The sequence below is a fragment of the Hemiscyllium ocellatum genome, chromosome 26 (assembly GCF_020745735.1).
Source record: "Hemiscyllium ocellatum isolate sHemOce1 chromosome 26, sHemOce1.pat.X.cur, whole genome shotgun sequence".
Taxonomy (NCBI): Eukaryota; Metazoa; Chordata; class Chondrichthyes; order Orectolobiformes; family Hemiscylliidae; genus Hemiscyllium; species Hemiscyllium ocellatum.
In genome coordinates, this window is record NC_083426.1 from 10,146,111 (window position 1) to 10,169,579 (window position 23,469).

At 39.8% G+C, this 23,469-nt stretch overlaps 1 protein-coding gene across 4 annotated transcripts in view; it reads left to right on the top strand.

The window, feature by feature from the left end:
- LOC132828143 (nuclear transcription factor Y subunit alpha-like) overlaps positions 1-23,469 on the top strand; it is a 69,409-nt gene that overhangs the window by 36,833 nt on the left and 9,107 nt on the right. For 2 of the 4 annotated variants that reach the window (XM_060845063.1, XM_060845064.1), the window contains exons 6-9: positions 2,303-2,469; positions 3,421-3,594; positions 4,521-4,613; positions 12,492-12,534. In XM_060845063.1, the coding sequence (XP_060701046.1) occupies positions 2,303-2,469; positions 3,421-3,594; positions 4,521-4,613; positions 12,492-12,512 (455 nt within the window). In that variant the 3' untranslated portion in view covers positions 12,513-12,534. The remainder of the gene's footprint in view (positions 1-2,302; positions 2,470-3,420; positions 3,595-4,520; positions 4,614-12,491; positions 12,535-23,469) is intronic. The other 2 variants (XM_060845067.1, XM_060845065.1) reach the window with 2 other exon arrangements.

The window sequence follows — 23,469 nt, forward strand, 5'->3', positions numbered from 1 at the left end:
CCCTCCAGTACAATTACATCATTCCTATTGTATGATGACCAGAACAGCAGACAATGTATCAGCATTGGCCTAATCAAAGTTCTGTACAGTTCCAATTTAATGCAACTTTTCTTATAATCTATGCCTTGATTGATAAAGGCAAATGTCCCGTCTGCTGCCTTAAAAACCCTATTAATCTGTCCTGTCACATTCAGACATGTGTGAAGAAACACTCCAAGATGCCTCTTTCTGAGCTTCCAGATGTCCTGCCATTCATTGAGTAGTCCCTTGACTTTTTACTTTTCCAAGATGTAACACCTCACACTTTCCAAGGTAAATTGCACCTGCTGCTGACTTACCCATCTGACGTATCATTGTTATACCATGGATCTTGGAAGAATCCAGAACAATAAAGCTTGTGAGGTAAAATGGTGAAAGATTAAAAGGTTGGGGTAGGGGGAGAGAAAGAGCTGAAAATGTGTTGCTGAAAAAGCGCAGCAGGTCAGGCAGCATCCAAGGAGCAGGAGAATTGACGTTTCGGGCATGAGCCCTTCTCCAGCATCTGCAGTCCTCACTTTCTCCTAGAGGGGAGAGAAAGTCAGTTTTGTGGTTGTAACCTCCTTGGACCATGCTTCTACAATCATAGACAGTACAACAAGGTGTAAGCAACTTATGCAGCATTAACTACTAGGAGCCTCGGTATGTTGGTGTTCCTCCAGCTTCCATTAGAAGGAAATTCAACATATTAATTGAAATTTAAAATCTTTCAGAAAAAGATTAAGAGATTAGCGTGGCATCTACTGCAGAACATTTAAATGTGGGTTATGCATTATTCAGAGATGCCACTTTGGTAATGGTTAAATATATCTGAAAAAGAGCTACTAAAATGGCCATGAATCAAGCTTCCTGCAGCAAGTCGTTACTCACTTCCTAATATATATAGATATAAACATGTCGATGAGAAAGCAAAAATCACTCCATAGTAAATGGAACTATTAATTTTCATTTAGTAAACTGCATGGATAAAATATAATGTGTTTATAACGTCTCGCTTTAAATTACCACAAAAAATATATTTTGTTTTCTAAGCATTACCTTAGTATTTCTTTGGGTCACACCACAATACTTTTTTATTCAGCAGTGCAAGCAATCTTTTCAAAAGTTTCTACGGCACCATTTTTAGCCAATGGTCAGCATGTGTTCAAGGGTACATCCCCTGTCATTCATATTTTTAAAATTTCCCTTTTTCTGGGAATGTATTTAATTTCAATTCATTACTTCAATCCTGTAGTATGATTGAGTTCAGGAGCTTGCTGCATATGTGAACATAAAAGTAAGCCCCCAAAAGAGTCCTAATTTCTCACAATGTAGTAAATATCTCCAGACTACACCATTACAAAACACACATGGCACCCAGGCATTGAGATCTATGGTAGAGAAAAAGTGGTTCAGCCCATGATGTCTGCAGCAGTCAAAACGACCACCTAATTAATCTGATTTTCCAGCACTTAGCCCATAGCCTTGTAAGCTTTAGTATTGCAAGTGAAATTTAAATACATTTTAAATGTGACAAGGGTTTCTTCCTCTACTATTCTTACAGACAGCGAATTCCAGATTCCCAGCACCCTCTGGACGAAAGTTTTTCCTTCCATCTCTAAACCTTTTGCCTATTGCCTTAAGTCTAAGCTGCCAGTTATTTATTCCTTACATCAAGGGTAAAAGATCCTTCCTGTCAACCTTATCTGTGCCACTCAATTTTATAATCTCAATCATGCTTTCCGCTCCCCCCCCCCCCCCCCCCCCCCCCCCCCCCCCCACCAATCCCCTCTGCTGTAAGGAAACAACCGCAGTCAGTCCAGTCTTCTTAACTGAAAATCTCCAGCCCAATAACATCCTGGTCCATCTCCTTTGGACCCTCTCCAGTGCTATGACATCCACCTATAATGTGGATTCCAAGTTTTGAACTAATGCATCATTCACGCATGAAAACATATTCGCTAAATATTTGGAAATCTGAACTGTTTAATTGCAATGAGCTCTGTTTTGCATTACATTTACACTACTTTTATTTATATAAAAAAAGGTTGTTCTAGTTTGCATAACATTTGGTATGATTTTATTGCAATAATTTAAAGATTAATGCTTTCTTGAAAAGTGAAGGAATTAATCTTGTTCCTTTCATTTTTCTTTTTCCCTCTGTTATCTTGCATCTTTCTGTCAATCACCTTATCTCTATTTTTCACTTTGCCCTCTGTTTGTTTATCTCATTCTTTTCCTGTCTTGTCTTGTCTTACCTTTCTCCTCTTTGTGTTACATGCTAAAGTTGCAGTCCCTGTTACAGGCATGATCACGATTCCTGCTGCCAGTCTTGCTGGGGCTCAAATTGTCCAGACAGGAGCCAGCACAAGCACCACAAATAGCAGCCAGGGCACTGTAACGGTAACACTACCTGTTGCTGGAAGCATGGTCAATGCAGGCGGCATGGTGATGGTAAGTCTCTAGTTTTGAGCAACTTTGTGAATGGATTGCAGCTTACACTAATATTTTGAATCACTGATTATCTCTCTAACGTCTGCGATAATGGTATATTGAATTATAAGATCTAACCATTTGACTAGGCAGTATACTCAGCAAAGAAGTTGTAATATCTCCGGTGTGTCCTTGCACTGGGTCACAATCTGGTTACAAGCTACCAGTCACACTTGACTAAACATTTTAAGAGATAATTGTGATGTAGAGTGATCTACATTCTAATATTCTGGAATCCCAATAAACCAAGCCATTGTGGAACATTTTTCCAGAGACCAGGCTGGTTGATACAGGTGCACAATCCTTTATCTGAAATGCTTGGGACCAGCTGGTCTTCGGAATTCAGAATGTTTTGAATTTCAGACTAAGTGACAGTTTGATGAAATTTTTAAAAGTCTTACTGAAAGAACACACTCACTAAGGGGCCTTGAAACAGAATTGAGGCCTGCCTGTGCTGGGCGAGCTCCCACCCCCATGTCGCATCTGAGTGACATGCATCGAGTGGATGTCGACTTGGGCTAATTGTTTGCACGCCGAGCAACCTTGTTAATGAGAAAAAAAACTTCAGAAAAAAAACCTTCAGACTTTAGAGCTTTTTGGAATTCAAGATTTCGGATAAAGGATTGTCTACCTGTACTTTGCTTTGTTAGTATAAGTTTGTATTTTGCCACTTCGTACTGCTCTACTGAAAAGACTCTTGCTATAGCTTTAGATTTGCTGAGGAAATGATACTGTATTTCTTTAGTTCATTTCTTTATGTTAACACTTTGTTACCAAAGCAGTGTTAAACAATAACTTTGAAGTTTGCTAGTTCATACAGTATATACTAACTTACTAAACCATTAAAATTTTATTATAGCTTATAAAATTAGTAATCTTTTCCATTGGTTTTTTTAATGCTTTTTGATACAGATGGTACCAGGGACTAGTACAGTTCCAGCAATGCAAAGGATCCCTTTACCTGGTGCAGAGCTACTAGAAGAAGAACCGTTATATGTAAATGCCAAACAGTATCACCGAATCTTAAAAAGGCGACAAGCAAGAGCTAAACTTGAGGCAGAAGGTCGGATTCCAAAAGAAAGGAGGGTAAGTGAAACTACTTAAAGTAGTTCTCCTTCCTAAGATGATTGTGTAGCTTTTTTAGATTTTTAACTAAATGTTCTCCTATGGTGGATAAATTATATTCCCTTTTTTGAATCAGTGTGTTCTAGTGATAACATTTCAATAACCAGATTTTGGCACATGGGAACAGAAAATGGGAACTTTGATCTGGGTTAATTTTCTCCACGTATGCCTACATTGCGAATTAGTACCTCAGTGCTACTGGAGACTATCTGTCTATATTTGCTAGAAAAACATTTTCAGCTTTTGATATTTTCATTTATTGGCTGAATGTTGGTTATGTTTTTGAGCAATGAAAATCTCTTCAGCCCTTGAGAATCTGTTTTAATATATGATACTGTTTTAATCTTACATATTCTGACTGCTCAAACTGAAAAGGCCAAAGTTAACTCAGCACAGTATTGTAGTAGAAGAAAAAGAATATTCATTTTGCATTGAGATCAAATCTCATAAAAATGCCATTCACCCCAACTGGTGTATGTTGTAATGTTCGTTCTATATGAGCAAATTTTTATTTGGGAGGAGTCTCTCAATCCAACTAGTAAGCAGAATATTTTTAATTAAGTTGTGGAAACACATGTACAGACAATACATATAAGTACAATTGATTAAATAGCATACCCTGGAAATAGGGAAAGCAACCAAGGTTACAACTGGGCGAATGCATTTTACAATCTGTGGAAAGAGATGTTTGTATGAGTAATAAGACCATCCTTTAAGAGGGTAATGCTGTCGTGTTTTTCTCTGCCATGGTATGTGAAGACAGCCTGCACAACAGGTAGTCTGACTTCTCTCTGCTGTTAAAATAAGCTATCCTTTTGAATTAAAATACTATATTATGATAACACTTATTTAGTTTTGCAACCGTGTATTTTCTTCTCTCTGTAAAGAAATACCTCCATGAGTCACGTCATCGCCACGCAATGCAGCGAAAACGTGGAGAAGGCGGTCGCTTCTTTTCTCCCAAGGAGGGTGATGAGATTGTAAGTTTTGTTTAACTTAATGAAAATGTTATGAAAGAAAGTTTAAACTCAGCAGCAAAGGTTATTGAACTTTTAATGATCCACTTAAAAAGATTCAGAAAACTTTTCTTTACCATGATTTATACATTTGATGCTGACAAAAATTCTTAAAAGATATTTAACCCTTTGCTGGATTTGATCACTTAGAGTCATAGGGATGTACAGCATGGAAACAGACCCTTTGGTCTAACTCGTCCATGCTGACCAGATATTCCAACCTAATGTAGTCCCATTTGTCAGCACTTGGCCCATATCCCTCTAAACCCTTCTATTCATATACTCATCCAGGTGCTTTTTAAATATTGCAATTGTATCAGCCTCTACCACTTTCTCTGACAGCTCATTCCATACATGTACCACCCTCTGCGTGTAAAAGGTTTCCCCTTAGGTCTCTTTTATATCTTTCCCATCTCACCCAAAACCTATGCCCTCTAGTTCTGGACTTGCCCCATCAGGGAAAAGACTTTGTCTATTTATCCTATCCAGGAGATCACTCCTCAGCCTTCGGCGCTCCAGGGAAACCAGCCCCAGCCTACTCAGCCTCTCCCTATAACTCAAATCCACAAACCCTGGCAACATTGGGGAGGTAAGGGGGCTTAGTGGTTAGCACTGCTGCCTCACAGTGCCAGGGACCCGGGTTCGATTCCAGCCTCTGGCAACTGTCTGTGTGGAGTTTGCACATTCTCCTTGTGTCTGCGTGGGTTTCCTCTGGGTGCTCCAGTTTCCTCCCACAGTTCAAAGATGTGTGGGTCAGGTGAATTGGTCATGATAAATTGCCCATAGTGTTGGGTGCATTAGTCAGAGGGAAATGGGTCTGAGTGGGTTACTCTTCAGAGGGTCGGTGTGGGCTTGTTGGGCAAAGGGCCTGTTTCCACACTGTAGGGAATCTTAAATCTTAAAAATTTTTGTAAATCTTTTCTGAACCCTTTCAAGTTTCACAACTTCCTTCCGATAGGAAGGACAAAAGATTGCACACAATATTCCAAAAGAGGCCTACTCAACAGCCTGTACAGCTGCTACATGACCACCCAACTCCTATACTCAATACTTTGACCAAAAGAGGAAAGCATACCCAAACGCCGCCTTCAATATTCTATCTACTTGCGACTCTACTTTCAAAGAGCTATGAACTCGCACTCCAAGGTCTCTTTGTTCAGCAACACTCCCGAGGACCTTACCATTAGCTGTACAAGTCCTGCTAAGATTTGCTTTCCCAAAATGCAGCACCTTGCATTTATCTAAATTAAACTCCATCTGCCACTCCTCAGCCCATTGGGCCATTTGATCAAGATCCCATTGTAATCTGAGGTAACCTTCTTCACTGTCCACTGCATTTCCAATTTTTGCTGTAATCTGCAGACTTACTAACTGTATCTCCTATGTTCACATCCAAATCATTTATATAAATTACAAAAAATAGTAGACCCAGCACCGATCCTTGTGGCACTCCACTGGTCACAGGCCTCCAGTCTGAAAAACAGCCCTCCACCACCACCATCTGCCTTCTACCTTTCAGTCAGTTCTGTATTCAAATGGCTAGTTCTCCCTGTATTCCGTGAGATCTAACCTTGCTAACCAGTCTCGCATGGGGAACCTTGTCGACCGCCTTACTGAAATCCATATAGATCACGTCCACCTCTCTGCCCTCATCAATGCTCTTTGTTAATTTTTTTAAAAACTCAATCAAGTTTGAGAGACATGATTTCCCATGCAGAAAGCCATGTTGACTATCCCATATCAGTCCTTACCTTTCCAAATACATGTAAATCCTGCCCCTCAGGATTCCCTCCAACAATTTGCCCACCACCAACGTCAGGCTCACTGGTCCATAGTTCCCTGGCAGTTCTTGCCACCTTTCTTAAATAATAGTACCACGTTAATCAACCTCCAGTCTTCTGGCACATTACCTGTGACTATCAATGGTACATATATCTCAGCAAGAGGCCCAGCAATCACTTCCCTAACTTTCCACAGAGTGCTAGGGTATACCTGATCAGTTCCTGGGGATTTATCCACCTTTGTGTTTTGAGACATCCAACACTTCCTCCTCTGTAATATAGACATTTTTCAAGATGTCGCCATCTATTTTCCCACATTCTAAATCTTCCATGTCCTTCTCCACCGTAAACACTGATGCAAAATACTCATTTAGTATCTCCCCATCTCCTGCGGCTCAACACAAAGGCTGTCTTGTTGATCTTTGATCTTTGAGGGGCACTATTCGCTCCTTCATTAACCTTTTGTCCTTAATGTATTTGTAAAAACTCTTTGGATTCTCCTTAACCCTATTTGCCAAAGCAATCTCATGTCCCCTTTTTGTCCTCATGATTTCTCTCTTAATTATATGCTTACTACCTTTATACACTTCTAAGGATTCACTCGATCTCTCCTGTCTATACCTGACATATTAAGAAAGAGTGTACATGCTATGAGATTTACAGTAGTTGCTGCAGTTTCTAAATTATAAATCAAACTCAATGACTTTGCAAAGCTTTCCAGATGACGAGGTTGTGTGTTTTCTTTAAAACCTCCTTTAGGTCCTTTTTCACAAATAACCTTAAACTAACCAGTACAGAAATAAACTTTTATTTGGGATATTTAAACTGTGTTGATCGATAATGGGCCATATTTCATTTTTCAATTTGAATCATTGCTACAGAAGATGAATTGAAGCATTTAGCTGTTTACAGTAGAGGACAGTATAGATTGATATAATGAAGACTACCTTGCAACAGTCACAATCTGTGCAACATTTCATAAAGTGCATTATCATTTAGAGAGCTATTTCTGTTGTACCTCAATTGTTTTTGGCATTTTTTTTTGTAATTAATAGATTCTGGATAAATCAGTAATAGATCATTTCACTCAGTAATCATACCACAGTCATTGTAAAAATAATCAATCATTAATCGCTAAAAGCAGCATACTATATTGTAAACATGTTCAGGCATCAAATTATTCAGTGAAATATTTAAAATATCTGTATTTTACAGATGTAGTCTCATTATCAAGATTCTGCCAAAAATTACAATATTAAAAAGAACTCACTGCCCTTGTCATTCCTTTTGGTTTTCTGTCAGTTGTGGTTATTTTCTAAAAACTTTGAATGCTGAAGATATTTCAGGGATTGTAGAAATTGCTGGTTTGAAGGCATTGTTAAACTCACCACTAAAATGCTTAATTCAAAGTAAAACCTGAATTATCATAGAATACTTATGTCAGTTATGTTCGTGAACAATGAAAATCTCACTCAAAGTTAATACAGGAAGTTATCAAACCAGAAGCAGCACATTGGTACACAATAAGGAAGGAATTGCCCTGAGAGTCATCAACATTGACTCTAGACTCTGTGAAGTCCCATAGCATGAGATCAAATATGGACAAGAAACTTGCAGCTCCTTCCCATGTACCTCATCTTCCTTCTTCTCTCCTGTCACCATCCAGATTCAGCTAATAAAGCAGTTGTCGTCCAAACTGAACAGTACTTGAAAAGTTAATCTAATGGTGACCATGTAGCCATTCACAATAGTCGTAAAAGCCCATCTGCTCTTTGGGGGAGAAATCTAGTAACCCTACCTTCTCTAGCCTATGTGTGAATCCAGGCCCACAGCAATGCAGAATGTTGTCTGGGTGGGGAACTTAGCACAGAATCCCTAGAGTGCAGTTTGGTCCATTAAGTCCTTGCTGATCCTCTTAAGAGCATCCCACACAGACCCAGCCCTTTATTGTATCCCATAACCCCACATTTCCCATGGCTAGTCCACCTAGCCTACACATCCCTGAATACTACGGACAGCTTCATCATGGCCAATCCACCTAACCCGCACAATCTTCAAACTGGGATGAAACCCACGAAGATGCAGGGAGAACATGCAAACTCCACACAGTCAGGTAAGGCTGGAATTCAGCCCAAGTGTCTGGTGCTGTGAGAATGTCTACACATCTGTCTGGTACAGATGCATGTGTCTGTGACAGAATCAGTAAGAGTGATCACCTCACAGTCCTTGTGATGTTGAAGGTCAGTCTTCATATTGATGATGCCCTCTATTACATTGTGTGTCACTAAGATCAAGTGAGATTGACTGGCTGAAAATAGATATCTGGGTATCTATGGGGTGTTAGAGCCATCAGCAGAATTGTATTCGTAACACAATCTGCAACCTCATGGTAAGCATATCCTCATTTTTACCATTACTGTCAAGGAGATTAACCCTGGCTCAACAAAGAGTGCAGAAGGGAAAGCCAAGAGCAACAGCAGGCACTCTGAAATGTGTCAGCTTGGCAGAGTTACTGAACAGGCTACTTGCATGCTCAACACCATAACCAGCAAGTGATAAATAGTGCTAAGCTTTCCACAACAAATGTATCAGAATCAAAGACCTGCCACATCCATTTGTGAATAATGGTGGACATTTAACAACTGGGAGAAAATGAGGACTGCAGATGCTGGAGATCAGAGTCAAAAAGTGTGGTGCTAGAAAAGCACAGCCAGGCAGCATCTGAGGAGCAGGAGAGTCGACATTTCGAGCATAAGCTCTTATTCAGGAATGTGTCTGATGAAGAGCTTATACTCAAATCGTCAACTCTCCCACTTCTTGGATGTTGCCTGACTGTCTGTGCTTTTCCAGCACCACACTTTTTGACATTTAACCACTAACTGGAGAGGAAGCTGCACAAATAGCCCCAACCTCAATAATGGGGAAGCCCAACATATAAGTGTAAATGATGAGGCTGGCACATTTTGCAACAACATTCAGCCAGAAGTGTCAAATGGATGATCCATGTCTGCCTCCTCCGGAGATGCCCAGCAGAACAGATGCCAGCCTTCAGCCAATTCAGTTTGGCCCAAGTGAAATGAAAAAGTGTCTGAAGCACTGAATACTGTGAAGGCTCCGGACCCTGACATCATTCCAGCAATAATACTGAACATGTACTCCAGAGGTTGCCACACCCCTAGCCAATCTGTTCCAGTACAGCTACAACACTGATATCTACCCTGCAATATGGAAAATTATCCAGGTTAAGTCCTGTACACAAAAAGCAGGACAAATCCTATCTAACTAATTAATGCCACATCAGTCTGTTTTCTCGTCATCAGTAAAATGGTGGAAGGTGTTATCTACAGAACTATTAACAGCACTTCCTCAGCAGTAATCTGCATACTGACACTCTGCATGGGGTCCACCAGTGTTAAAAAGCTCCTGACTTCATTATAGCTTGATTCATACATGTCCAAAAGAGTTCAATTCCTGAGGTAAGGTGGAAGTGTCTGCCCTTGACATCAAGGCTGGTTTTGACAGTGTGGCATCAAGGAACCCCATCAAAACTAGAGTCAATGAGATTTTGGGTCGGGGCAGAGAAATCCCTCTGCTGGTTGGAGTTCTGTCTAGCACAAAGAAAGATGGTGGAGGTTGTTGGAGGTCAGTTGTCTTGGCTCCAAGACATCTCTGCAAGTGTTCCTCCAGCTAGTACCCTAGGCCCAACCATCTTCAGCTGCTTTATCTGTGACCATCCTCCGTTGTAATGTCAAAAGCAGGGGAGTTCACTGATTCCACAATGATTCAGCACCATTTTGTAACTTCTCAATGCAGCAAGACTTGGACAGTATCCAGGTTTGGGCTGACATGTGGCAAGTAACATTTGTACCACATAGATACCAGTCAGTGACCATCTCCAACTAGAGAAAATCTAACCATTGTCCCATAACATTTAGTGGCATTTCCATCACTGAAATCTGAACTAACAATTTCTGTTGACCAGAAATTGCTTTGTTCTAGCCACATAAATGCTGCAGCTACAATAACAATTCAGAGGCTAGGTATCTGTCCAAGTAACTGACCTCCCAACTCCTCAAAATCTGTCTACCATCTACAAGATACAAATCTGGAGTATGATGGAATATTCCCCAATTGCTGGGCAAATGCAGCTTCAACAACATCAAACTTGACTCCATCCAGTGCAACGTAACCTGCTTGATTGTGCACAAAGCAAGCATTCACTCTCTTCAGTACTGACACTCAGTAGCATGAGTGATACCATCTACTTGGTATACTGTAGAAATTCACAAAGGCTCCTTGGCACATTCCAAACCCACAGCCAGTACCATTTAGAAGAACAAAGGCAGCAGATACATGGGAACATCGCCATTTGCAAATTTCCCTCCATGCCACTCATCATCCTGACTTAGAAATAAATCCTGCCATTTCTGCGTCACTGAGCCAAACTCCTGGAATTTCTTCCCCATTAGCAATGTGAGTCACTGAGTCATAGAGATGTACAGCACGGAAACAAACCCTTCGATCCAACTCGTCTATGCCGACCAGATATCCTAAATTAATTTAGTCTAATTTGTCAGCATTTGGGCCATATCCCACTAAACTCTTCCTATTCATGTTCCCAACCAGATGCTTTTAAAGATTGTAATTGTCCCACCTTCCACTACTTCCTCTGGCAGCTCATTTCCCTCTGTGCAAAAAAAGTAGCCTCTTTTAAATATTTCCTTTCTCACCTTAAACCTATGCCCTCTAGGTTTGGACTCCTCTACCCTGGAATAAAGATTTTGGCTATTCGCCCTATCCGTGCCCCAATTGATTTTATAAACCACCATAGTCACCCCTCAGCCTCTGACACTGGAAATAGCCCTCTCTCTCTAGCTTAAACACTCCAACCCCAGCAACATTCTTGTAAATCTTTTCTGCACCCCTCAAGTTTAACAACATCCTTCTAAAAGCAGGGAGACCAAAATTGAACACAGTATTCCAAAAGTGGCCTAATCAATATCCTGTACATCTGCCACTTGACACCCCAACTCCTATACTCATTGCACTGACCGATTAAAGGCAAGTGTCCCAAATGCCACCTTCATTACCCTTTGGTAAAAACAAGGACTACAGATGCTGGAAACCAGAGTCTAGATTAGAGTGGTGCTGCAAAAGCACAGCAGCACCCAACGAGCAGGAAAATCGACGTTTCGGGCAAAAGCCCTTCATCCGGAACAGAGGACCTTCACTACCCTGTCAACCTGCAACCCTATCTTTAAGGAACTTTCAGCTTACATCCCAATATCTTTGTTCAGCAACACTCTCCAGGACCCCACCTTTAAGTGTCCTGATTTGCCTTACCAAACTGCAATATCTCACATTTATCTAAATTAAACTCCACCTGCCACTCCTCGGTCCATCCTGTCTATACAAGTCTACCTACCCCAGGTTGACTGCACTGATTCACAAGGCAGTTCACCATCTTCTCAAGTGCAACTAGGGGTTGCTGATACACACATCCTGTGAAAGAATTTTTAATACATCTATAAATAGGTATGTCCTAGGATTAATTTATTTCAGGGGTTAGCAGATACTTGCAAATACCATGCTTGCTCCACAGTCAGAAAGTTAGTATTTTTCTTAAGTATAACCTTTGTGATATCTGGTATGTGACAGATACAGTTCAAAACTTTCAAGGCATGGACCCAAATATACTATCAAACAGGTTTTAAAGTCAGCCATAATTATCTGTGATGGTATTTTTGTCTTACATTGTTGACTTATTGTATAAAATTATCCAGATCTGCTTTGAAAAGTTGTGAAGAGTTAGGGTCTGTGACTCTGGTAGTCAATATCTCAATATACCATCTCTATTCTCCCTGACTTTGGCCTTGATATAAAAAGAAAAGAAGTTGCACGTGCTGTCAACCTGAAATAAAAACTAACAATACTGGAAATATACAGCAGGTCCATCAGCATCTGAAATAAAAATAGGTTAACATTTTGGATAGCATCCCTTCGTCAGAATTTAGTTATTTTAAGCAATTAAACTTTTTGATACTTTTTTCTTTTTATAAAGGTCATCTCAGTCAGGCTGTGAAAAGGCGTAAGACAGAGAGAAGGTGAGTAAAACAGCTCATAAATAGAAGGGAGTTCAGTGGAAAATTAATTTTAAAAAGCGTTCGGAAATCAGTAGAGACTGCCCCGTATCTAAAGCCAGCATTTAATATAATGGGTTGTAATTGATTGGAATGTTGTTAAGGTGAAAAACACAAAGTTCAATGTATAGGAGTGTTGTGGCTCCATTTTCTGAAGTGGCATTTGAAACCACAGCTTTGATTCAGGGGAAGTCAGATTACGTAGTAAAACTTGTTGGCAGTGTGAAGCAGAGAAGTTACTCAATCTGCACTTGGTCTCCCTAATGCAGAGGAGATAGAAAATTTTAATATTTAAATATGGCATGCTAGATTTTACAAACCTCATCGAAACCACTGTCTACTGTAGGATGAGTGTTTAGATAGCAACACAGCCAAATAAAGATGTTTATGGATGTTGCATCATGTAAGATCGGCTCAGAAAGAAAAGAAAGACTTGCATTCATAAACATTTACAACACCTTTTGCAACTTTGCAAAGTACCAAAGCAGTTTAGAACAGTAAAGTACCTTTTGAAGTGCAGTCATTGTTGTAATGATATTAATACAGCAACCATTTTGCACGCAACAAGTTCCCACAAGCAGTAATGTGATAATGACCAGATAAACTTTTTATAATTGAAGGAAAAGTATTAGCTAGTATATCTAGGATAAGTCTTCAGTTCCTCTTTTGAATAGTGTTATGGGATCTCCTGTATCCCCTTGAAAGAGAAATTAGGCCTTAGTTTCATGTCTTATTTAAAAGGTAGCTGCAACAAGCAACATTCCCTCAGTAATATGCTGACAGGTTAGCCTACACTTTGAGCTACATTTTCTGATTCAGAGGTGAGCCACAGCATACATTTCAAAATTGAAGTTTCTTGAGAGGAGCTCATTAATCAAGGATGATATAAAAGTGAATGTATAATCGAGGGAAATCTATACTCTTGTTTACATTGTGGTTGGTGGAAAATAATCTAGCAAACATGTCTGTGAACAGAAATGGATATGAGGTCAAGTGAGAGCTTGTCACGGTCATCATTTGGACTTGAAGATAGAAACACACATGATCGTTATTGAGCAATTTAACAACTGCAGCAAAGGAACCCTTGGCAAAGGACCAGGACCTACTCCAAGCATAGAAGAAAACAGAACAAGAATTAGTGTTATTCTTAAACAAGAATACAACTATTAATGGGAAAGCATAGAATAGCACAGAAAGAAGGTGCTTGGCCCATGAAGTTTGTGCCATTGGATTCATGGAAAGTGTTGAATTAACATAGATTCAAGGGTTGAAATTGTGATGGAACTTAATAGAAGTTATAGAACTGAGCTATTGCTAAAAATGAGACCTGCAGCTATTTTAGAGCTCAAGAGTGAGGCCATGAAGCTGGAACAACATAATTGTTGATGTAATAAGAATCAGAATAGGACTAGAACAAGTACATGTTCCACATATACAGAAAGAAATCCAAAATTGGGACTGTCTGGTATTCCATAGTTAGTCACATTGATTTAAAAAATAATTGCTGGGGAAGGCAATTATGATGCAATTAGGCAAGATTTAGGATGCATAGAATGGGGAAGGAAACTGCAGGGGGTGGGCACAATTGAAATGTGGAGCTTATTCAAGGAACAGCTGCTGCGCATCCTTGATAATTATGTACCTGTCAGGCAGGGAGGAAGTTGTCAAGTGAGGGAGCCTTGGTTTACTAAAGAAGTTGAATCTCTTCTCAAGAGGAAGAAGGCTTATGTTAGGATGAGACATGAAGGCTCAGTTAGCGAGTTAGAAGTTAGCCAGGAATGACCGAAAGAGCTAAGAAGAGCCAGGAGGGGACATGAAAAGTCTTCGGCAGATAGGATCAAGGAAATCCCTAAAGCTTTCTATAGGTAGATCAGGAATGAAAAAATGACTAGGGTCAATCAAAGATAGTAGTGGGAAGTTGTGTGTGGAGTCTGAGGAGATAGGGGAAGCGCTAAGTGAATATTCATCATCAGTATTCCTACTAGAAAAAGACAATGTTGTTGAGAATACTGAGATGCAGGCTACTAGACTAGATGGGATTGAGGTTCACGAGGAGGTATTTAGCAATTCTGGAAAGTGTGAAAATAGATAAGCCCCCTGGGCTGATAGGATTTATCCTAGGATTCTCTGGGAAGCCAGGGAGAAGATTGCAGAGCCTTTAGCTTTGATCTTTCTGTTGTCATTGTCTACAGGAATAGTGCCAGAAGACTGGCTGATAGCAAATGCTGTCCTCTTGTTCAAGAAGGGGAGTAGAGACAAGCCTGGTAGCAAGTTCTGATAAAATTTGTTGCTCAGGTTGAGGTTCTGGATATAAGGTTGTTCACTGAGCTGGAAGGTTCATTTTCAGACGTTTCATCACCATACTAGTTAACATCATCAGTGAGCCTCCGATGAAGCACTGGTGTGAGTGACTTGCCTTCTATTTGTGTTTAGGTTTCCTTGGGTTGGTGATGTCATTTCCTGTGGTGTTGTCAGTTCCTGTTCTTTTTTCAGAAGGTGGTAAATGGGATCCAAGTAGCTGTGTTTGTTGATAGAGTTTCAGTTGGAATGCCATGCTTCTAGGAATTCTTGGTGCGTGTCTCTGTTTGGTTTGTCCTCGGATGGATGCGTTGTCCGAGTCGAAGTGGTGTCCTTCATCTGTATGTAATGATACTAGTGAGAGTGGGTCATGTCTTTTTATGGCTAGTTGATGTTCATGTATCCTGATGGCTAGTTTTCTGGCTCTTTGTCCCATGTGGTGTTTGTTGCAAGAACTGTAAAGTATTTTGTAAATGACATTAGTGTTGCTTGTAGTCTGTAAGGGTTTTTTCAAGTTCATTAGCTGCTGTTTTAGTGTGTTGGTGGGTTTGTGGGCTAGCATGATGCCAAGAGGTCTGAGCAATCTGGCAGTCATTTCTGAGATGCCTTTGATGTAGGGAAGAGTAGCTAGTGTTTCTGGGCACATTTTTCTGCTTGTTTGGGACTGTTGCTGAGAAATCTGTGAACTGTGTTTATTGGGTGTCTTCTTTTTGAATACGCTGTATAGGTGATTTTCGTATGCTCTGTGTAGCTCATCTGTGCTGCTCATTGAAGTAATGTTGTAAGGAGCTTAGTTTGTGGTTTTGAGATGATTTCCTTCTGTAGTTCAGTATTTGGTCCGTACGTACAGTAGCACCTCGACTTACGAACTTAGTCCGTTCCGGGACCCGGTTCGCGAACCAAAAAGTTCACGAACTGAATCAATTTTTCCCATTGTACGGATATTTCCGGAGTCTTTTGTCTTTTTTGTCTCTTGGAGGTTGGTGATGCCACAAGAAAACGATGCAGAGAAACTTGTTTATTTCTTTGTTGCAGAATTTTCCAAAAATGGGACATCACATTGTCATTTAAAATGTTCACTGCTGTGTTGGTCACAGTTTTGTTAGGGTGATGCCTCTCAACAAAAGCCTGCACTTCACTCCATTTGTTCGTACCTCGAATTTTGTACGTACGTTGAAGCAAAATTTTACATACAATCCTGTTTGTAAACCGATTTGTTCGTGAACGGGGTCATTTGTGTGACGAGGCGCTACTGTATTGTTTTCCTGTAGACACTGGTTTGAAGTTTCCCCATTGGCTGTTCGTTCTACTGTGACATCAAGGAATGGCAGTTTGTTGTTGTTTTCCTCCTCTTTAGTGAATTTTATGCCAATAACAATATTATTGATTTGTCTTGAAGGTTTCCTCTAATTTGTTTCATTGAGTGATGACAAGGTGTCGTCCGCGTTGCGAATCCAAAGTCTGGGTTGGATGGTTGGCAGAGCTGTTTGTTCAAGTCTCTACATTACTGCCTCTGCTAAGAATCCTGATATCAGAGAGCCCATGTGTTCTGTTGGTTTGTCTGTATTTTGTTATTGAAAGTGAAGTGAGTGGGAAGGTATAGGTCCACTATCTGTCTTAGCAGAGGCAGTAATGTAGAGACTCGAACAAACAGCTCTACTAATTATCCAACCTAAACGTTTGGTCAGCTCCATGGGTGACACCTTTGTCATCACTAAATGACACAAATCAGAGGAAACCTCAAGACCATCAATGATATCGTTATTGGCATAAAATTCATTAAAGAGGAGGAAAACAACAACAGCCTGCCATTCCTTGTCACGGTAGAGCAAACAGCCAGTGGGGAACTTCAAACCAATGTCTACAGGAAAACAACACATACAGACCAAATATTGAACTACAGAAGCAATCACCCCAACATCAAAGGAAGCTGCATTAGAACATTATTTCAACGAGCCACCACATACTGCAGCACCGAGGAACTACGAAAAGCAAAGGAAAATCACCTATACAGCATATTCAAAAGGAACGGGTACCCAATGAACACAGTCCATCGGTTTCACAGCAACAAACCCAAATAAGCAGATAAAGCGCGTCCAGAAACCCTAGCCACTCTCCGTTACGTCAAAGACATCTCGGAAGTGACGGCCAGCCTACTCTACTGCTTGGCATCATGGTAGCCCACAAATCGACCAACACACTAACACAGCAGCTAATGAACTTAGAGTCATAGAGATGTACAGCACAGAGACAGACCCTTCAGTCCAACTCGTCCATTCCGACCAGATATCCCAACCCAATCTAGTCCCATCTGCCAGCACCTGGCCCATATCCCTCCAAACCCTTCCTATTCATATATCCATCCAGATGCCTTTTTAAATGTTGCAATTGTACCAGCCTCCACCACTTCCTCTGGCACCTCATTCCATACAAGTACCACCCTCTGCGTGAAAAGGTTGCCTCGTAGGTCTCTTTTATATCTTCCCCTCACCCTAAACCCTGTAGTACTGGACGCCCCCACCCCAGGGAAAAGACTTTGTCTATTTATCCTAAAAATGCCCCTCATGATTTTATAAATCATAAAGTCACCCCTCAGCCTCCGACGCTCCAGGGAAAACAGCCCTAGCCTATTCAACCTCTCCCCATAGCTCAAATCTTCCAACCCTGGCAACATCCTTGTAAATCTTTTCTGAACCCTTTCAAGTTTCACAACACCCTTCCAATAGGAAGGAGACCAGAATTGCATGCAATATTCCAACATAGTTTAACCAATGGCCTGTACTGCAACAACATGACCTCCCAACTCCTGCACTCAATACTTTGACCAAACACTTTCTTCGCTATCCTATCTATCCGCGACTCCACTTGCAAGGAGCTATGAACCTGCACTCCAAGGTGTCTTTGTTCAGCAACACTCCTCCCTAGGACCTTACCATTAACTGAACAAGTCCTGCTAAGATTTGCTTTCCCAAAATGCAGCACCTCATATTTATCTAAATTAAACTCCATCTACCACTTCTCAGCCCATTGACCCATCTGATCAAGATCCCATTGTAATCTGAGGTAACCTTCTTCACTGTCCACTACATTTACAATTTTTGGTGTCATCAGCAAACTTACTAACTGTACCTCATATGCTCCCATCCAAATCATTTATATAAATGATGACAAGTAGTGGACCCAGCGCCAATCTTTGTGGCTCTCCACTGGTCACAGGTCTCCAGTCTGAAAAACAACCCTCCACCATCAATCCTCTGTCTTCTACCTTTGAGCTAGTTCTGTATCCAAATGGCGAGTTCTCCTTGTATTCCATAAGATCTAACCTTGCTCACCAGTCTCCCATGGGGAACCTTGTCAAATGCCTTACTGAAGTCCATATAGATCACATCTACCGCTCTGTCCTCATCAATCCTCTTTGTTACTTCTTCAAAAAACTCAATCAAGTTTGTGAGACATGACTTCCCATGCATAAAGCCATGTTGACTATCCCTAATCAGTCCTTGCCTTTCCAAATACATGTAAAATTTGTCCCTCAGGATTCCCTCCAACAACTTGCCCACCATAAGTCAGGCTCACTTGTCTATAGTTCCTTGGCTTGTCCCTACCACCTTTCTTAAACAATGGCACCACTTTAGCCAACCTCCAGTCTTCTGGCACCTCACCTGTGAGGTGGAGATAGACAGCACAAGGGGACATAGCTTTAAATTGAGGCGTGATACATATAGGACAGAGGTAGCTTCTTTAGTCAGAAAGAAGTAGGGGCATGGAACACAGTCTGCAACAATAGTAGATTTGCCAACTTTAAGGGCATTTAACTGGCCATTGGATAAACATAGGGATGAAAATGGAACAGTTTAGGACAGATAAGCTTCAGGTTGGTTCCACAGGTCGGCACAACATTAAAGTACTGCACTGTTATGTTCTACGTAGAACTGAAGATAATTTGTTGAGGATATGGCGAGTTAATCTAAGCATAAAAGAATAATGGTAGATGAAAACTAGTGAAGATGCCATTTGAGGAAGAAGTCAGTGGTAGGAAAGGGGCTCTGTATAGGATGGACAGTTAAAGGGACTGGATATTAATTATTGGCAATTGGACCAGAAAATGCAACTTTTTCACAATGAATAAGCATGTCATCAAATGATTGACCCAGAAGGAAGCCATTCAATTTGATGTGTCAGTGCCAGCTTACTTGCAAGAACATCTGGTCCAACTCTCTGCTGCCTTTTCCTCATAACCCTGTAATTGTTTTCTCATCAGTTAATTGTCTATTTAGAAGGCATGATTTAATCTATCTCCAGATCTTAGGCAGCGTAAATTAGCAAGAGAATAAGGGATATCTTCTGATGAGAAGAAACTGTTTCCAGTGATAGCCAAAAAACACACGTGTAAGATATTTGGCAAAACAACAGGAGTAGAGATTAGAGAAACTTCTAATGCCGAATTTATGATGTGGAATATTTATGTATAATAGTGGAGATCGATTCATTATTAACTTTTAAATGGGAATTAGACACATACTCAAATAATTGACGGACTGTGAGAAAGAACAGATTAGCTAGAGTAATTGGAGTCGCTCGTTTTAAAGAAAGATGTATTGAGTGTCAGCTTCCTATTTTACATAATTTTAAGAAAAGAAAATAGACAGAAAATTTAAAAGAAATTGTTCTGCCAGTTTTTCCTGTTTGAAAATTGGAAAAAAAGTACAAGGTGGCAGTTTGGATTGGGGACAGAAATTGGAACAACACTGGGAAAGATATTTAGATGAAATCAGTTATTGCCTGGAAAATAAGGATGTGGTGTTCAATAATAGGGATAGGCTGCAGCTGGATTCGGGAAGAGAAGTCAGATCATTGCAGTTAAGTCAAAGGCAGGTTGATGTCCTTGAGTCTTTTATCAATTCTGAAAAAGAAAATGGTCTTTTAAAAGTTTTACTTTTCCAAATTAGGGTTGTAAAGGTACTTTATTACTTGGCATTATTCTTGTGAAATTAGATCAGGTGACAATGTAAAACTTCAACTGTGCTATGTAACAATCGTATGCTGTGAAGCTGGTTCGTGAACTTTTGAGCTACTAAATTTACTTATCTAGCGTTTTTAAAATTTAATTTGTTATGGTTTGATGTCAGATCCAGTTCTGATTGTTGTACTATAATAGCTGGCTGCTATGAATGAAAACTTCCATGTGATCGTTCTGATTTCACACAAAACACTCCATGTTGTATAAGTGATGCAGAATCACGAAAGAACTCTACTTTCTTCCATCAATTAAAGTTCCAATTTTCTTTAAAGGAATTGAACATAACTTCAGTCCCCTTTTTACTTGGTAGCAATGTCCATTTAACATTGCTGGTCTCCTCAACTCAAATCTTGATCAGAGTAAATGACTAACATTTCATGTGTATGTTTTTAGAGGAAGTAAATTTGATTAGTTGTTTTTAAATTGAGTTTAGTGTCATGCAGACTGAAGTTATGAGTATCTTACGTGGACCTGTGTGCAGTTTAAAATATCAAGTAAGTACAGACAGTGCTGGAGGAACTCAGATCTGGCTGCATCTGTGGAAAGAGAAACAGAGTTAATATTTCAAGTTCAAAAGATTTATTGTGTTCTGGAGAGTTTCTACAGATATTTTAAAAAGAAAAGCTTTGACAAAATGAGTATCCATTCTGTAGAAAGTGAGTCTGAGGAATTAGTAATGGAAAAGAAGGAGAAGGCAGATATTTTGAACAGGTGTTTTGCATCATTTTTCACTTAAGAGGTTACAAGTAACTTTTCAGCAATAGTTGTACATCAGGAAAAGAAAGGAGAGGAACTTAAGAAAATTATAATCACCAGAGAAGTGGTTCTGAGCAAATTATTGGCACTAGGAAAGTCTCCCAATCTTTCATCTTAGAATCTTAAAAGAATTGGCTTTCAAGTTAAATGAGGCATTTGTTTTAATTTCTAAAATTCACTAGATTCAGTCTAAGTTCCATTTGATGAAAATAGTGAATGCAACTTCCTTATTTAAAAAGGAAGGAACACCAATAGTAAGCTACAGGTTAATTGACTGAGCATCTGTCAAAGAGAAGATGTTAGAAGCCATTATTGAAGTTGTCCTTACAGGACATAAGAAAGCTTCAAAGTAAGAAGACAGAGTCAATATGTTTTTGTGAAAGCAAAATTAATAACCAATTTAATCGATTTCTGTAAAGGAATAACAACAACATGCTGTGGATAAAGGGGAACCAATGGAGGTACTGTACTTAGATTTCCAAAAGACATTTGATAAGGAACCACATCAGAGGTTATTGTAGAAGATTCAGTCTCATAGGGGTAATGCTTTGGCATGGATAGAATATTGGCTAGCTAATAGGAGGCAGGAGGCAAATATTGATTATTTTCGGGTTGGCAAGGTGTAATGAGTGGTATGCCACGGGGATCAGTGGTGGGGCCTCAACTCTTAAAACTTAAATGAATTGCACGAATGAAGAAAGAGGTCTGAAGAGGACATAAGAAGGCTACAAAGATATATGCAAGTTAAGTGAGTGGGCAAAGATCTGGCAAATAGATTGTTAGAAAATGTGCAATAATCTATTTTGGCAGGAAGAATTAAAAGAAAATCTAAATTGGGAGAGATGCAGAAAGATCTGGCTGTCCCAGTGTATGAATTATTAAAGGTTAGTATGCAGGTACTGCAAACAGGAAAACTAATAGAATGTTACTGTTTTTTATTTTAGGGGTTTCGGATTACACTTCAGTTATACAGGGCATTGGTGAAATCGCATCTTAACTACTGCATACAGTTTTTGTATTATTTTTATTTTAAGGAATGGTGTTGATATGTTGGAAGCAGTTCAGAGAGATTTATCAGACCAATACTTGAAAAGAGTAGGTTACCTTATGGGTCGGTTTGGAGAGGGAAGGCTTGTATCCATTGGAATTTAAAGGAATATAAGGTGTCTTAATTGACACCTTGAAGGAGAATCTAGGACAAGGGATCACTGTTTCAAACACTGGGTTACCCATTTAAGACTGAGGTAAGAATTTCTTCCTTGCAGAAAGTCATAAGTCATTGGAACTTTGTGTAGGTTTAAAGCACCAAAGGGTGGTAGAAGCAAAGTCCTTGAATATTTTTAAGGCAGCGATATAACCTTCAAACTCGTGTTGATCAAGGATCTTAAGGGTAGGTGGGAATATAGAGTAATCAGATTGATCATATTATTGAAGGGCAGACCATGCTTCAGGGCCAAGTGAGATACTCCTGCTCCTGATTTATGACTTCGTGCCAGAGGTATGTAGCTGTCAACTTAGTGTTATGTAAAGCTTGGGTGTTAATATGTTCTTAAAAGCTTTGTGGTTAGGTGGAGATAAATAACAATCTTAATGGGTTAGTACAGTTGAATCATGTTTTGGAAGTCTTGCATAGTTATTCGATCAGTAAATAGTAAACCTCAGTCAGACTATTGAACAAGCAGCATGGATGTAGGTTTGCTCGCTGAACTGGAAGGTTTGTTTTTCAGATATTTTGAAGGTAACATCTTCAGTGAGCCTAGAATGAAGCACTGGTGGTGTAGCCTACTTTCTATTTGTGTTTGGTATTTCTTGGGTTGGTGATGTAATGTCCTGTGGTGATGTCATTTCCTATTCTTTTTCTCAGAGAGTTGTAAACGGGATCCAAGTCAATATGTTTATTGATAGAACAAGCAACATATTGTGGTCCCATGAGGATTGGAGTCAGCTAGATTGTCCATATTGTTCAGATATTCGGCTTTTCATCAAACCAGTGAACTTGTGACTGTCTGTCTGAAATATGGAACGGCACGACTGCACAAATCCCCAGATGTGATACAATGTGCAGCTGTTATGGAGGCACAAAATGAGTAATTAGTAGTTTAAAGGGAAGTCAAGAGTGCAATCAAAGAAGCTGCAAGACCTGAGCTTGCCACAAATATTTACTACTTCTGTAGAATATGGTAAAAATACTTTACGTAGTCACTGAATGATTAGCAAGGAAGATATATTTTGACTGGCTGATGAAAGGCCATCAGTTATTCGAGGAATGAATTCCTAAATTCATGGTATTTTTGGATTTGGGGCCAAAAATCAAACCAGATATCTTTTTGGAGAAATAACTGGAGAGGAGAGCAATAATAAGAAATTTGCTTCAAAGGCATGTTAGAAAGGCACAATTATAATAATCATGGGAGATTTCAATATGCAGGTATACTGGGAAAATCAGGTTGGTAGTGGAACTCCACAAAGAATATATGGTATCTCTACAAGATTTTGCTTGGAACAGCTTGTGATAGAGTCAAATAGAGAGCAGGTAATTCTGGATTTGGTGGTGTGTAATGAAGCAGACTTGATTAGGCAGCTAAGGTGAAGTAATTCCTTGAAAGCAGAGTCACAGGTAGATAGGATAGTGAAGAAAGCATTTGGCATGGTTGCCTTTATTGGTCAGTGCGTTGAGTATAGGAGTTGGGAAGTCATGTTGCAGCTGTATGGGACATTGATTTGGCCACTTTTCGAGTATTGTGTGCACTTCTGGTCTCCTTACTATAGGAAGGATGTTGTGCAACTTGTAAGGATTCAGAAAAGATTTACAAGGATATTGCCAA